Below are 12,197 nucleotides of genomic sequence, written 5' to 3'. Positions count from 1 at the left end.
AAATATATACAAACTAAAAAAGCTGGTAGAAACTGTTTTATAATGAATGAAATCGAAATGTAAGCTGATCTCTTACAATACACCACAGCACTTGCAAATCCGCATGGGACTGAACTGAAATTCACCGCTGTCTGTCTATAGTTGAAACGAGCTGTCAATCAAAGAAAATATCCGGCCGCTTTCACCAATCACCAGTCTCCTCGCGGAAACTGCCATGTCCCTCCCACTGTGAGGCTTGGAGTCCGTGGGGCGGGCGTTTTTGCAGTATTTGTCCAATAACCGTCTTGCATTTTGAGATTGAAAAGCGCATAGCTCCCAAATGCCATTGAAGTCCACTGAGGCTGGGAGTCCGTGGGGTGGGCGTTTTTGCAGTATTTGTCCAATAACTGTCTTGCATTTTGAGATTGAAAGCGCAGAGCTCCCAAATGCCATTGAAGTCCACTGAGCCTGGGCTGCATCGTGTTGTCACAAGGGGGAAAAACTCACGCGCACATTAGCCGAACTGGGGAAAGTTATAACGGAATGATTTCGCACTGTAGTTGGGTTGAGCACATATATTTCTATGATTCTGGATCTGAAATAGCAATGTTATAAGGTCGGCTATAACATAAGCCTAGCGCAATTCATCCTACACAATGTTCATCATTTTTAGAGGAGGCTGAGCCTCCCTTGTTGTCTTAGAGCAATCGCCCGTGCTAACCCCTAACTGCTCCCTGGGCGCTGTAGTATGGCTGCCCACTGCTCTGTGTGTGTGTGTGTGTGTGTGTGTGTGTGTGTGTGTGTGTGTGTGTGTGTGTGTGTGTGTGTGTGTGTGTGTTCACTGCTTCAGATGGGTTAAATGCAGAGGATGAGTTTGAGTGTGCATGTGACAAATAAAGACTTTTTTTTCTTCTAACAATTTGCTGAAAGCACCAAGTAACTTACCATAAATTATCGTAAATGTGAGCTGCAGGTCAGACTAATGAGGAATCATGTCAGTGGCTGAACTGTAAACTGAGAGTCTCAAGCAGGTGTATAGGGTAGGCGTGTGTGAGAATAGTGTGTGTGAATTTGACAATGACTTACACATTAAAGTGCCATTTATCTGTGCACGTTTTCCACTTTTGAGGGACAGTACCAGGACTGGAAAACAATGCAAACTTACCGGCCTGTGTCACGTTGCTTAGAATTTACACATGTAGCAACCTGCTTTCTACATCATCTCTGTCACTAGGCTTGTTAATAAGAAGAGCTAGTTGTTATAATTGCTGGTTGTTTGGCCCTGTGATGAATAACAGGCTGTGTATTAGAGGCAGGAGGGTAGAGGTAAAGACATTTAATTCAGAAAGTTCAGTTAAGTGTAAAAGCCAAGTGCTTTCATTAGAAAGCCTATTGAAGGGTTTAAAATCACTTTTTCTCCAGACACACAGAAGTAGAAGTTGGGCAAAAGGGTATGTGAGAAATCGGGTCAATAGAATAAGATCTTTGTTTCTATTAAAAAGAAAGTGGTTAGGTGGCTGACTGTTTCCTTTTATTTATTTTTTTCACTTGGTCATTAATGTGTGTCAATGAAAAACATCCAGTCTGCAAATAAAATAAGAAAGAACCCTAATTATGCTAAGAACTGCTTGAAAATTATTAATTATACAAGCCCGTTAGTAAGATTTAACAGTGCTGTGAATAAGCAGCAAAGCATTAAATTTTATCTATAGTTGTGGAGCCCTGATTCATTTTAACTGAAACATTGCTCACCATGCTGCCTTTTCACGTCTCTCCCCTTCTAGCCGATGACATCCATGACCACCCTGATGTGTTCCTGGATGAAGAAACTGTGCTCCCGTTCAGTCCGAGGGTAAATGACGCAGAGGGAACAGTGAAGCAGGTGGTTGGCAGAGGCCGCAGGGCAAGTCTGACTAGCACAGACAGCCAGGCATCCGGCTGCTGGGAGAGCAAGCTCAGCTGCATCACTGCCAACAGTGAGTGTGTAGGCACACTCTGTTATACAAGCTAAACACACCCACGCCCACTCAGAACTGCTATTCTATCAGTCATACTCTAAAGGTTAAGCTACAAATGAAATGCATTTGCAATTATAGTTAATAATTTATTATGCATGCATGTGTCTGTGTGTGTGTTTCAGTCTCCAGTAGCTGGTGGGGCTCTAAACGGCTGGACTATGCACTTTATTGTCCAGATGTATTGACTGCATTCCCCACTGTGGCTTTGCCTCACCTGTTCCATGCATCCTACTGGGAATCTACTGATGTTGTGGCCTTTCTACTCAGACAGGTAATACATAAATTTAAGATCATTCCTCTCTTTATTTGTATCTCGCACAAGAATACCTCTATTTTATTCTGTAATATTTCATCATTTCACTGTTTTGAACTGTTGTCCACTTCACGAGAATGCAGATTTAAGTAACTGCAATGTATGTTGGCCTGCTAGTTGTACATTACTTGTTGAATGGCGTCATGCTTACTGTTCAAATATGCCTAAAGCAAGGGTTCCCATTTATGGTGTAAAACTGCATTGCACCTTATGTCATCTCATCTCATTATCTCTAGCCGCTTTATCCTGTTCTACAGGGTCGCAGGCAAGCTGGAGCCTATCCCAGCTGACTACGGGCGAAAGGCAGGGTACGCCCTGGACAAGTTGCCAGGTCATCACAGGGCTGACACATAGACACAGACAACCATTCACACTCACATTCACACCTACGGTCAATTTAGAGTCACCAGTTAACCTAACCTGCATGTCTTTGGACTGTGGGGGAAACCAGAGCACCCGGAGGAAACCCACACAGACAAGGGGAGAACATGCAAACTCCGCACAGAAAGGCCCTCGCCGGCCACGGGGCTCGAACCCGGACCTTCTTGCTGTGAGGTGACAGCGCTAACCACTACACCACCGTGCCACCCACATTGTACCTTATATTCCTGGAATACAGTAGGCTCTGGAGCTATCACAAGTTAGTGAAGATAAATTAAACAATGATGTTTCAGGTTTTTAACTTTGATAACTTTTTTTCTTCATCAAGTGTCAAAGAAGGCCATCACAGTTTAATTGTTTTATTAAAGGTAGACTGGCTTTCAGATTTTTCAGTTGTAGGTCATAAAAAGAATTTTCCCCGACACCCAATTATTTTTGTTTAGTGGACCGAAAGCTACTGAATTCGAATCACAGACTTCCAATTTTATTAGTTTTTTTAAAAATAGAACAATTAATGAATTTAGAGCCACGTGGCCCTAAATTCTCCACTATTTTTCCTGCTTCACCATGACCCAATTCAAGATACTACGTCATGCATCACGTGGTGGGCTTTCCCCATTCACGCAAGGCATTGTGGGATACAAATTTGAAATAGGAGAGAAGAATGGAGGATGTGACTGTGGGAATGAAACGTGAAAGACCGACTACAGTAACAGAAAGTGAGAAGAAAAGACGTCATGTTGTGAAGGAAAGGAAACGCAGGACCAAACTAATAAATATTGGTGGTCAGCGAGCACCTTGGTGTGATCAGCTGTTCGTTTAGCGACAAAATGATGTAACTGTCAGTGCACGGTCAAGATAAACTTGTAGATGGGAGTAATGCAACACTGTGGATGCCAACTGCCGTAAAACCCAAAAGAAGACGACAAAGGTAAACCTGCGCATGCGCACACGGACTTCCTCTGTCTGCTTGACTGGGTGAAGCGAGCGATTTCATGCACATTATTTGCTCGGGAATCCCCTCAAATTAAATAACTTCCCAGCCACAGAATGGCCTGGGGTTTTTTTTTTTTTAGATATTATAGAAATAAACATACATCACAATGTCCAAATTTCAGAGGGAACTAAATTTCACCAAATTTATGAAATCGAAAGGCTGTATAGCTTTACAGTTGCTTTCTAATTTATGGTCTCAGGACTTAATTCCTTTGGTACTATGTAGATTAATATTATTTAAAAATCTAACTGCAGCTTGAGAGAAAGTAAGCAGGATAGACCCTTTTCAAACATTCATATCTTTATGCAAAACTGGCAACACACTGTTGCATTTTCAAATAGATTAGTTTATTCTTGAGACAGAGACTGTTTTTTTAGCCTTAGATTTCATCAGATATTTGAAATACACTGATCATTGATTGCCTACGTGTGTTTGTGTGATTGACAGGTGATGCACTGTGACTGTGTGAAGGCTCAGGAGGCAGACAGCTCAGACTTCACCACTTTTTCCCCTTCCAGCCCCAGAGAGAAATGGCTACGAAGACGCACACATGTTAAGCTTAGGGTGAGTGGTACACCAGTTTCTGACTAAACCCAAAAGTGTGCCAGATAAATATACTGGTGTGTGTGTGTGTGTGTGTGTGTGTGTGTGTGTGTGTGTGTGTGTGTGTGTGTGTGTGTGTTGTCTAAGGAAATAGTCTTAAAACAGGACTTTTTTCAGCTTATAATGTATTGTAGCTAATATATTTCACCAGATGCTTCATTTCTATTAAAGATGAGGAAGATATAATGCTAATGTTTATCTTGAATACAGCTTTATACTCATAGTATTTTTTAACCACATTTTTTTTCCTGAGTTGATCATCTGCTCATCCCCACCCAGTAACTATAGCTCTCCACTATCATGCGGCAACTACGGACTAGAGAAGGTATAAGCTAGTGACCAAGATGTGAAGCCAGCCATTGCAAATCTTGTCACGTTTGCTTATGCTGTGTCACAGAACAGCTGTGCATAGATACAGTATATGAAACCTAGATGCTGCTTTGGGCTTGATATATTTTCTTTGTCACCCTCTTGGTTGGGGCAAATTTTCAGGTTTTTCCCACTGAGGTAAATAGAAATCATATCATCCATGAAGATTTTTACGTCAATGATTTTTATATTCAATTTTTATGTCATAGATCTCTGTAAAACAAATATATCGGAGTAGATCTCACCATAGAGTTGCACCAGCTTAAAAGTGATGCACTAATGTGGTGGGTTTGTGACTTATAAAAGTAATTACATCGGTAGCATTTAGATTTTGTATATCTATGGCAGTTGAGCTTGGAAGGAAAGCAACAATTTTTATATCAATTCCTCACTAGTTGCTACTGTGAGATAAATGTTCATTTGGCTTTCTTAGTCTTGATTAGATATTTTTATTTCAAAGGTTGCTTTATGCTTTATTTGTCTGCCTCAGTTGTTCCTGCAGTTTTTCAGTTTCACTGAAAATAAGATTTATTGTTGGAGGGTAATATTAATGCAGATGCCTGCATGGAGAGCTGGCAGTTTCTTTTGGCAGGACCCTGCACTGCAGGAACATGTCTTTTTGCAACATCATATATTTCGCTGAATAAAGGAAGGTAAAAAAAAGAAGAAATGTTGTCTGTTTCTCATTTACAGAATGTCACTGCCAACCACAGAGTGAATGATGTCATTGCGACTGAGGAAGGGCCGCAGATTCTGGTTGGTCGCTTTATGTACGGCCCTCTGGACATGGTGACTCTGACAGGAGAGAAGGTATGAGAGCAGCTTTCATTAGCCTCATCAGTCAGAAACACTTGTGAAGTCTGTGTATAGTTTTACTTAGTCTAATATTTCTGTCTCTTTCTTTCCACCGCTTTTCTCTGTAGGTGGATATATATTTAATGACACAGCCTCAGTCAGGGCGCTGGGTTCACTTTGACACTGAGGTCACCAACAGCAATGGCAGAGTGTCCTACACTATCCCTGACAGCAAAAGGCTGCCTGTGGGAGTTTATCCTATTAAAATGATTGTCAAGTATGTTCATGCTATGTGCCTATTTTCCCCAAGTATCCTAAAGACTATTTTTGTTTCTATGATTAATAGTTGATAGTTGTTTTATTGGCATAATATGTTGATTGAGACTGTTCATTTAAGACTGTCTGTGTAGGCTTTGCTTTGATTGGGCAAATTTCTAAACCGTTCAGTTCAGGGTGGATGCAGAGTAACTCTCCAGTAGATGGTACAAGTGTTTTCATGGCCATTTATCCCATTCACCCACTTTCCTTTTTCTCATGTTTCTGTTTATTACCCTCTTATTTTTCTTGACTCAGCATTGTGATTTGACCTTCAGGGGAGACCAGACAAATGCAGAAGCTTTCCTGACTGTGCTGCCACGGGGAATGGAGTGTGTGGTGTTTAGCATCGATGGGTCCTTTGCTGCTAGCGTCTCCATTATGGGCAGTGACCCTAAAGTACGGGCTGGTGCTGTGGATGTGGTCAGGTGAATATTAACGAAAGAGAGAAAAATAAAGTTTCAAAACTTTATTTCCTCATTTACCTAATTAAACATCAGTTAGCATATCACTGCTAGAAACTGGCAGTTTATGGAAGTTTTCTAGAAACATAAAATGAATTAAATTCATGTCATTTTGAAAAGTCTATGATCTACAAATAGAAAGACATATTTTGCACAATTGGCTGGACTCAGGATTGACAAATTAAGTCAGCCATTACAGTTCAGTGGATAGTCTAACAGCGCTGGCGGTATGCCACTCAGAGAACGCCAATATCAAACACCATTCAGTTCATTATTTGCATGGTCAGGTTTGTCTGAAAAATGAAAAAAGCTCCATCCAGAATGGTGTCTTTGCAGAATATTTTTTACTAGATGCAACATTTGAGTGCCATCTACTGTGCAGCTTCAACACTACTACAAGCACCAGCTTCTTAGCCAACCACTTACTAATTATCCCCCACCCAAATGAAGTTTGGCGGGGGATATAGAAACGGGTTCCGGCTGGCCGGCTGTCTGTCTGGCCGGTCATGTTTTCATTTCCAGGCCATATCTGTAAAACTACTGAATATTTCTTCATGAAACTTTGTATACAAATCAAGCAACATGTGAACTGGTGCCTTTTGCTATTTTGGATTTTTGAAAAAAAGTATTTTTCAAGTTCTTAGATAAATTGATTTTGACTTAGTTTTTAAGAGGAATGTTCGTTTCCGGAGCATATATCCAAAACTATTCATGATACAGATTTGAAACTTTGTATACATGTTAACAAGGTGATGTAGATGTGCCTTTTCATACTAAGAAATTTGAGAAATTTTAATTTTTCATGTTTCCATGGAAACAATTTCAGACTTAGTTTCTCAGGTTAGTCTTAGGGGTTGGGTTTTTTTTTTTCCGGAGCAGAACTTGAAAACTATGAGTGGCATGGTCTTGAAAGTTGGTATATGTGTTGATCAGGTAATGTATATGTGCCTTTTGCTACTAAGAAATGTGAGAAATTTTAATTTTTAGCTCACTTGGACCACAGGTCTGGTGGGTTTATGTCATGGGCTGCTGAGGTCAGTGTAAAGAGGTAGAGTTGGTTTCCTGCAGCAGAACTTGAAAAATGTGACAAATATCCTGAAACTTGGTATATAGTTGGTATATAGGGCGGGAGATATAAATGACTGTCTTCTTGTTTAATTTTGGATTTCTCCAAATTACTTTAGTTATCTTCAACACTTCAATTATATGTACAGTTCAATTCATCAGTTAAATGCATTTACTTCATATTTTTTTTTATATTTATATAAAAACATATTTGTTTATATTAACATTAGTGTAATCTACATCTGTGTCACTGTATGGCAGAGCCTAATAATAATGAAGTAGATTTCCAGCAGGTTATACTATTTGGTACTAATAACACCAGAAAGCTTAGAGTGGTGAAAAGTTCAAAGATTATTTTGAAGTCCAGATACCAATTTGCACATTTTCTGTATTAACTCCTCACTATGCATGCCTAACTCATTTCTGAATACAACTCTATTTTTGTAATTGATTCAGTGTCATTGTATGACTAATGAATGTTGTGTTTTCTGTTAAGACACTGGCAGGACTTGAGTTATCTTATTATCTACATCACTGGGCGTCCAGACATGCAGAAACAGAGAGTGGTGTCATGGCTTTCCCAGCATAACTTTCCCCAGGGCATGATATTTTTCTCTGAAGGATTAGTGCATGACCCTTTACGCCAGAAAACCATCTTCCTTAGAAACTTGATTCAGGAGGTAAGGTTCTCTTTGTCTGGTGTTCTGATTTATCCTCACTATAAAATTGTTCATTGTGTCCCTTTTGCACCACAAGTTTCACAGGAAAGTGAAAGCCCCTTTTTCCATGTTGTTAGTGTCACATTAAGATCAACTCAGCCTACGGCTCCATGAAGGACATCTCTGTCTACAGTATGCTGGGTCTCAGCCCCAACCAGATATATATAGTGGGCAGGCCATCCAAGAAATACCAAAACCAATGCCAGGTGATCTAGATTTTAATTCGTCCTTATCTTCCATTGCTGAGGTATCTTGTTGGTGGTGCTGTGTTTTGCTTCCCCTTCTACTGTTTCTCTGCATCCTGACCTGACCCTGGTTTTACTATGCTTTGCAGTTCCTCAGCGAGGGCTACGCTGTGCATCTTTCTTCACTGCAGTTTGGCCACCGGGCCCGAGCCAAGAAGACCTCATCATTGCGCATGGTTCTACGTAAGAGCTCTTTTGGCCTGTCATCAAAGCCAGACTTCCTGTCCAAGCGCACACACTTGCGACGCACCATGTCTGTGCAGCAGGCCGAACCTCCCATGACTTTGAATCCCAAACCGGAGCGTGCCCAAAGCCAGCCTGAGTCCAATAAAGAGACTGGGGGTATTGAAGGAAGTGCCCATGTGATGTGGGTGCGGGCAGGCATGCACCGGGGTAACACCACTCCCTGATCACACAGAAAGCAAGAAGGATGAGAAAAGAAAAGACATGGTTCCCCAGTACAGTGTCCTGGTAAGTCTCTTCTCTGCTGACAATTATATATACAGAAAATAATAAAGTAGTTTGTAATGAGTGTTGATTATGATTTGTCTCCGTTTTGTCAAGATGAGCTTGATTTTTACTAGTTGGGAATATATGAAATCCCTTTGCACAAGATACTGACCCTCTTGGATTGAATATCTCTCTTGTAATTTCTTTTCAACATTTTGTCCATAGTGGAGTAGTAGGTCTTTCCTATAAACAGTGATTCATTTTCACTTTTCCACTGTGTGAATCTTGTGTCCTACAACACTTGAGAGTGTGTTTTCCATATATTTCCCCCCAACAGGAAACATTTCAGCATTGATTTTAATGCTTTAACTGTAAAATAAATTCCATAGTACAGATTTATCTACCGGTATATTCTCCAAGTAATCCAACTATTCAAGTACTCTTTATGTAAAATTGTATAATATTCTGGATATTTACTGAAGAGCTTTTTATTCCTGTGGTCTAATTTGTTTAGGTCCAAATTGACATAATCTATAGAACTACTTGTTTAAGAGTTAGTGATGTTTGGTTTAAACTCATTCAATTCAAGCTACCGGTACCAGACAAACAGTCTAATAACTCTTCGAAGTTAATCATAAGTGTAACGTTGTTGATAATGTTGGGTTTTTATTTACATCAATGTAACAAAATCTTTAAAAAAAAAATCACAGACCCCAAGGTATGCTTCATGTACTTCACTTTGAGAACCATTGTTAAAGAGTATGACATACTTGCTTTTAACCTGGGAAGCATGAACAACAGCATTTATGAATGCACTGCATTTCCCTAGACTAGTCCAAACTTAACATGGATTTAATCTACGTTTAACTTTAACTTTTGATTTTGATTTAATTAAACAAGTTTTCCTTTATTTTCATGTGAGTCTTATTGATATTCATAACCAAACACTAGATAGAGCTATTATTAGGAGCAGCTCTCTGCATCTCCTACTCTGTCGTTGCTCTCAGCACTGCTGAAATCTGAATGCACATGTCCATTTTAGCCGTCTGTGGTCTCTCATCTTAAGGCAGATTTCTCAGACTTTTTCCAATTCAGTTTTTACTTGGTGCAAAATTATGTTTGCTTCATGAGATGTGTGGGTTGACTGATTATGTTATTGGTTAAATAACAGTTCTGTTTATCTTTTGAACAAATATAGGTATTCAGATGGGCTTTCAGTTGAGGATTTGTGCTCTGTGTCCATCCTTCAGTGCCCTGTTTCACTTCTGCATTATGTTCACATCTAAACCTTTGGGTGATGCAGCACAAATTACATCTCTGCTTCAAACTTCACTACAGCTTGCTTCATCTCCCTAAGGATCATATTTAATGCAAATGTTGCCTATTCCTCAATCATCCTGTTTGAGTCAAGGCAATAACAGAGGTTCAGCATATTTGAATTGCTCAGTAAGTAGTAATTCATTAGTAATTAAATATCAGAATCCAAGTACAAGTTGTTTTTTTTTTTTTTTTAATTTTAGTTTCAGCTTTTAAGAAGCCAGCAATACCGAGGTATTGTTGTTTGGTCTTATGAAGATGTGCCTAGCTCTTCTCTTGAGCTTGGACTCCAGGCATCTCATGTCAAGGTATTCTGTCAGTCTGGGGTCAGGCAAGAGGAGATTTATAAGATTCCAGCTGAAACACCAGGATGTCTAAAGCCCAAGGAAATATGCTCAGTTGAAAAGGAGAGCTCATAAAGTGCTTATTGGACAGATCTTGATGCTGGCTCCTGCAATAATCCTTTTGTGTAAATATTATGGTGGCTGCAGAGATGGGGCTAGACTGCAATACGCTAACACCATGCCAAAGTGCCAGTTTGACTCAAACCTGCTGTTTCATGGCACAGCTACACAGTCAGTACAGGCATATGGCAACATGACCCTTTGCTAGGAGAAGTGCTGAACTTTCCCCTACCTGTGTGAGGTCATGCCTCATGTTCCACCTCTCATACCTGATATTTCAGTAGTTATAGATTGACTGCCAGATAAGATGATTATCAAAAGTCAGTGGTTTCTGTTGTGGCTAATATTCCCCTTGAAATAAGAATATGTAATGCTCATATCTGCTTTTTTTTTTTAAACTGTAAGTGACATCTATCCAGAAAGCATGACTTTCAGAGATTTAAATGGTGGGCACCTGAAGTGTATTACATGTATTCTGTACATTGTGATGTTCCTCAAGTTCTCACTTAGGTGACTATTGTAACTTGTACTAAATCAAATTGATTATGGTACTCTAGGTGTAATTGTTAATGGCTGAATACAGCAAAGTTTACCATTCAAATAATGTTTTTTGTATTTGTATTGAAATAGTTGTTATTGTTATTGTTGTTATTGTTGTTGTTGTTGCTGTTCACAAGGTTGTGACTATATTGCCCTAATATTACACAGTAATAAGATAATTGTTTAATGTGACATTGGTATTGTTTACATATAAATGACTCATGCATAGACTACCATATAGGCCAAAAATTTGAAAGTAACACTACTTTTGGGGGGGGAGTTGTTATATAACATGCTGGTCAGTGTGAAAATAAAAGTGCCAAAAATAGTTCTTTAGAGCTATGCCACAGCAGAACCAGTTTTTGATTTCCTAAAGAACACCGATCCATACATTTTTACCCGTTTTGAATCTGAATAAATCACTTTTCACCAGAAAGATGCTTATACATAATGCTAACATTTATGGAGGGATAGTTTTTAGCTTGTTATATTTTGGCAATATTCATCAAACAAAATGGTCTTTAGGAAACCATAAGTTATTCTATGGCACTCTGAGGAATCATTTTGGGCACCTTTGCTTTTAAGAGTGTAATGGACTATAATCAGCAAAGACCCCAAGGGTTTGTTTTTGTCTGTAATACATCAGAATAAGGGTATCACTAGATGTCAATAAACTTGGTGGTTGTTAGTGGAATCATGTAATTTTTGAAACTTAAAACATTCAGTGCTTGTTTTCATACTGTTTGCCTATACAGTATATATAAATTGAAATCAATATGACATATGAGATGTAAATGGTCTCTTGTGTTATATTAGTTGCTTTTGTATTAATGAAAACTGTTTCTTCACTGAAGGAACTGAAAACTGCAAAGTTTCTTAATTTGCTTAACCAAAGTAAGTGACACTTGTGTAATGAATAGTGTCTTTTATATAGACCATTTAATGAAAAATGTGTGTGTGTGTGTGTGTGTGTGTGTGTGTGTGTGTGTGCGTGCGCGTGCGCACACTTGTGCTTGCTACATATTGAGGACATTTTAGGGAAGTGACGACAGAAAGGATTGCTTGAGAATTAAGACTCACTTTTAGGGTTTGGGTTAGAATTAGGTTTAGGTTAAGGTTGGGGTTAAGCAGTTGTGATGTTTAAAGTTATGGTAAGGGGCTAGGGAATGCATTATGTCAATGAGTGTCCCCACAAAGATAAAAGTACAAGTGTGTGTGTGTGT

At 39.3% G+C, this 12,197-nt stretch overlaps 1 protein-coding gene across 1 annotated transcript in view; it reads left to right on the top strand.

Annotated features, from left to right (window-relative positions):
- The window catches only part of pitpnm3 (PITPNM family member 3), a 120,154-nt gene extending 108,457 nt beyond the window's left edge, over positions 1–11,697 (top strand). Inside the window, exons 11-20 of the mRNA XM_060944006.1 lie at positions 1,764–1,955; positions 2,120–2,268; positions 4,136–4,252; positions 5,354–5,470; positions 5,584–5,732; positions 6,049–6,198; positions 7,796–7,979; positions 8,096–8,224; positions 8,353–8,734; positions 9,912–11,697. Of these exons, the coding sequence (XP_060799989.1) occupies positions 1,764–1,955; positions 2,120–2,268; positions 4,136–4,252; positions 5,354–5,470; positions 5,584–5,732; positions 6,049–6,198; positions 7,796–7,979; positions 8,096–8,224; positions 8,353–8,673 (1,508 nt within the window). The 3' untranslated portion in view covers positions 8,674–8,734; positions 9,912–11,697. The remainder of the gene's footprint in view (positions 1–1,763; positions 1,956–2,119; positions 2,269–4,135; positions 4,253–5,353; positions 5,471–5,583; positions 5,733–6,048; positions 6,199–7,795; positions 7,980–8,095; positions 8,225–8,352; positions 8,735–9,911) is intronic.
- Positions 11,698–12,197: the final 500 nt, after the last annotated feature.

This window comes from Neoarius graeffei, chromosome 17 (genome assembly GCF_027579695.1).
Source record: "Neoarius graeffei isolate fNeoGra1 chromosome 17, fNeoGra1.pri, whole genome shotgun sequence".
NCBI classification, from domain to species: Eukaryota; Metazoa; Chordata; class Actinopteri; order Siluriformes; family Ariidae; genus Neoarius; species Neoarius graeffei.
Note: the sequence above shows the minus strand (reverse complement) of the source record. Positions and strands in the feature narration are given on the sequence as shown.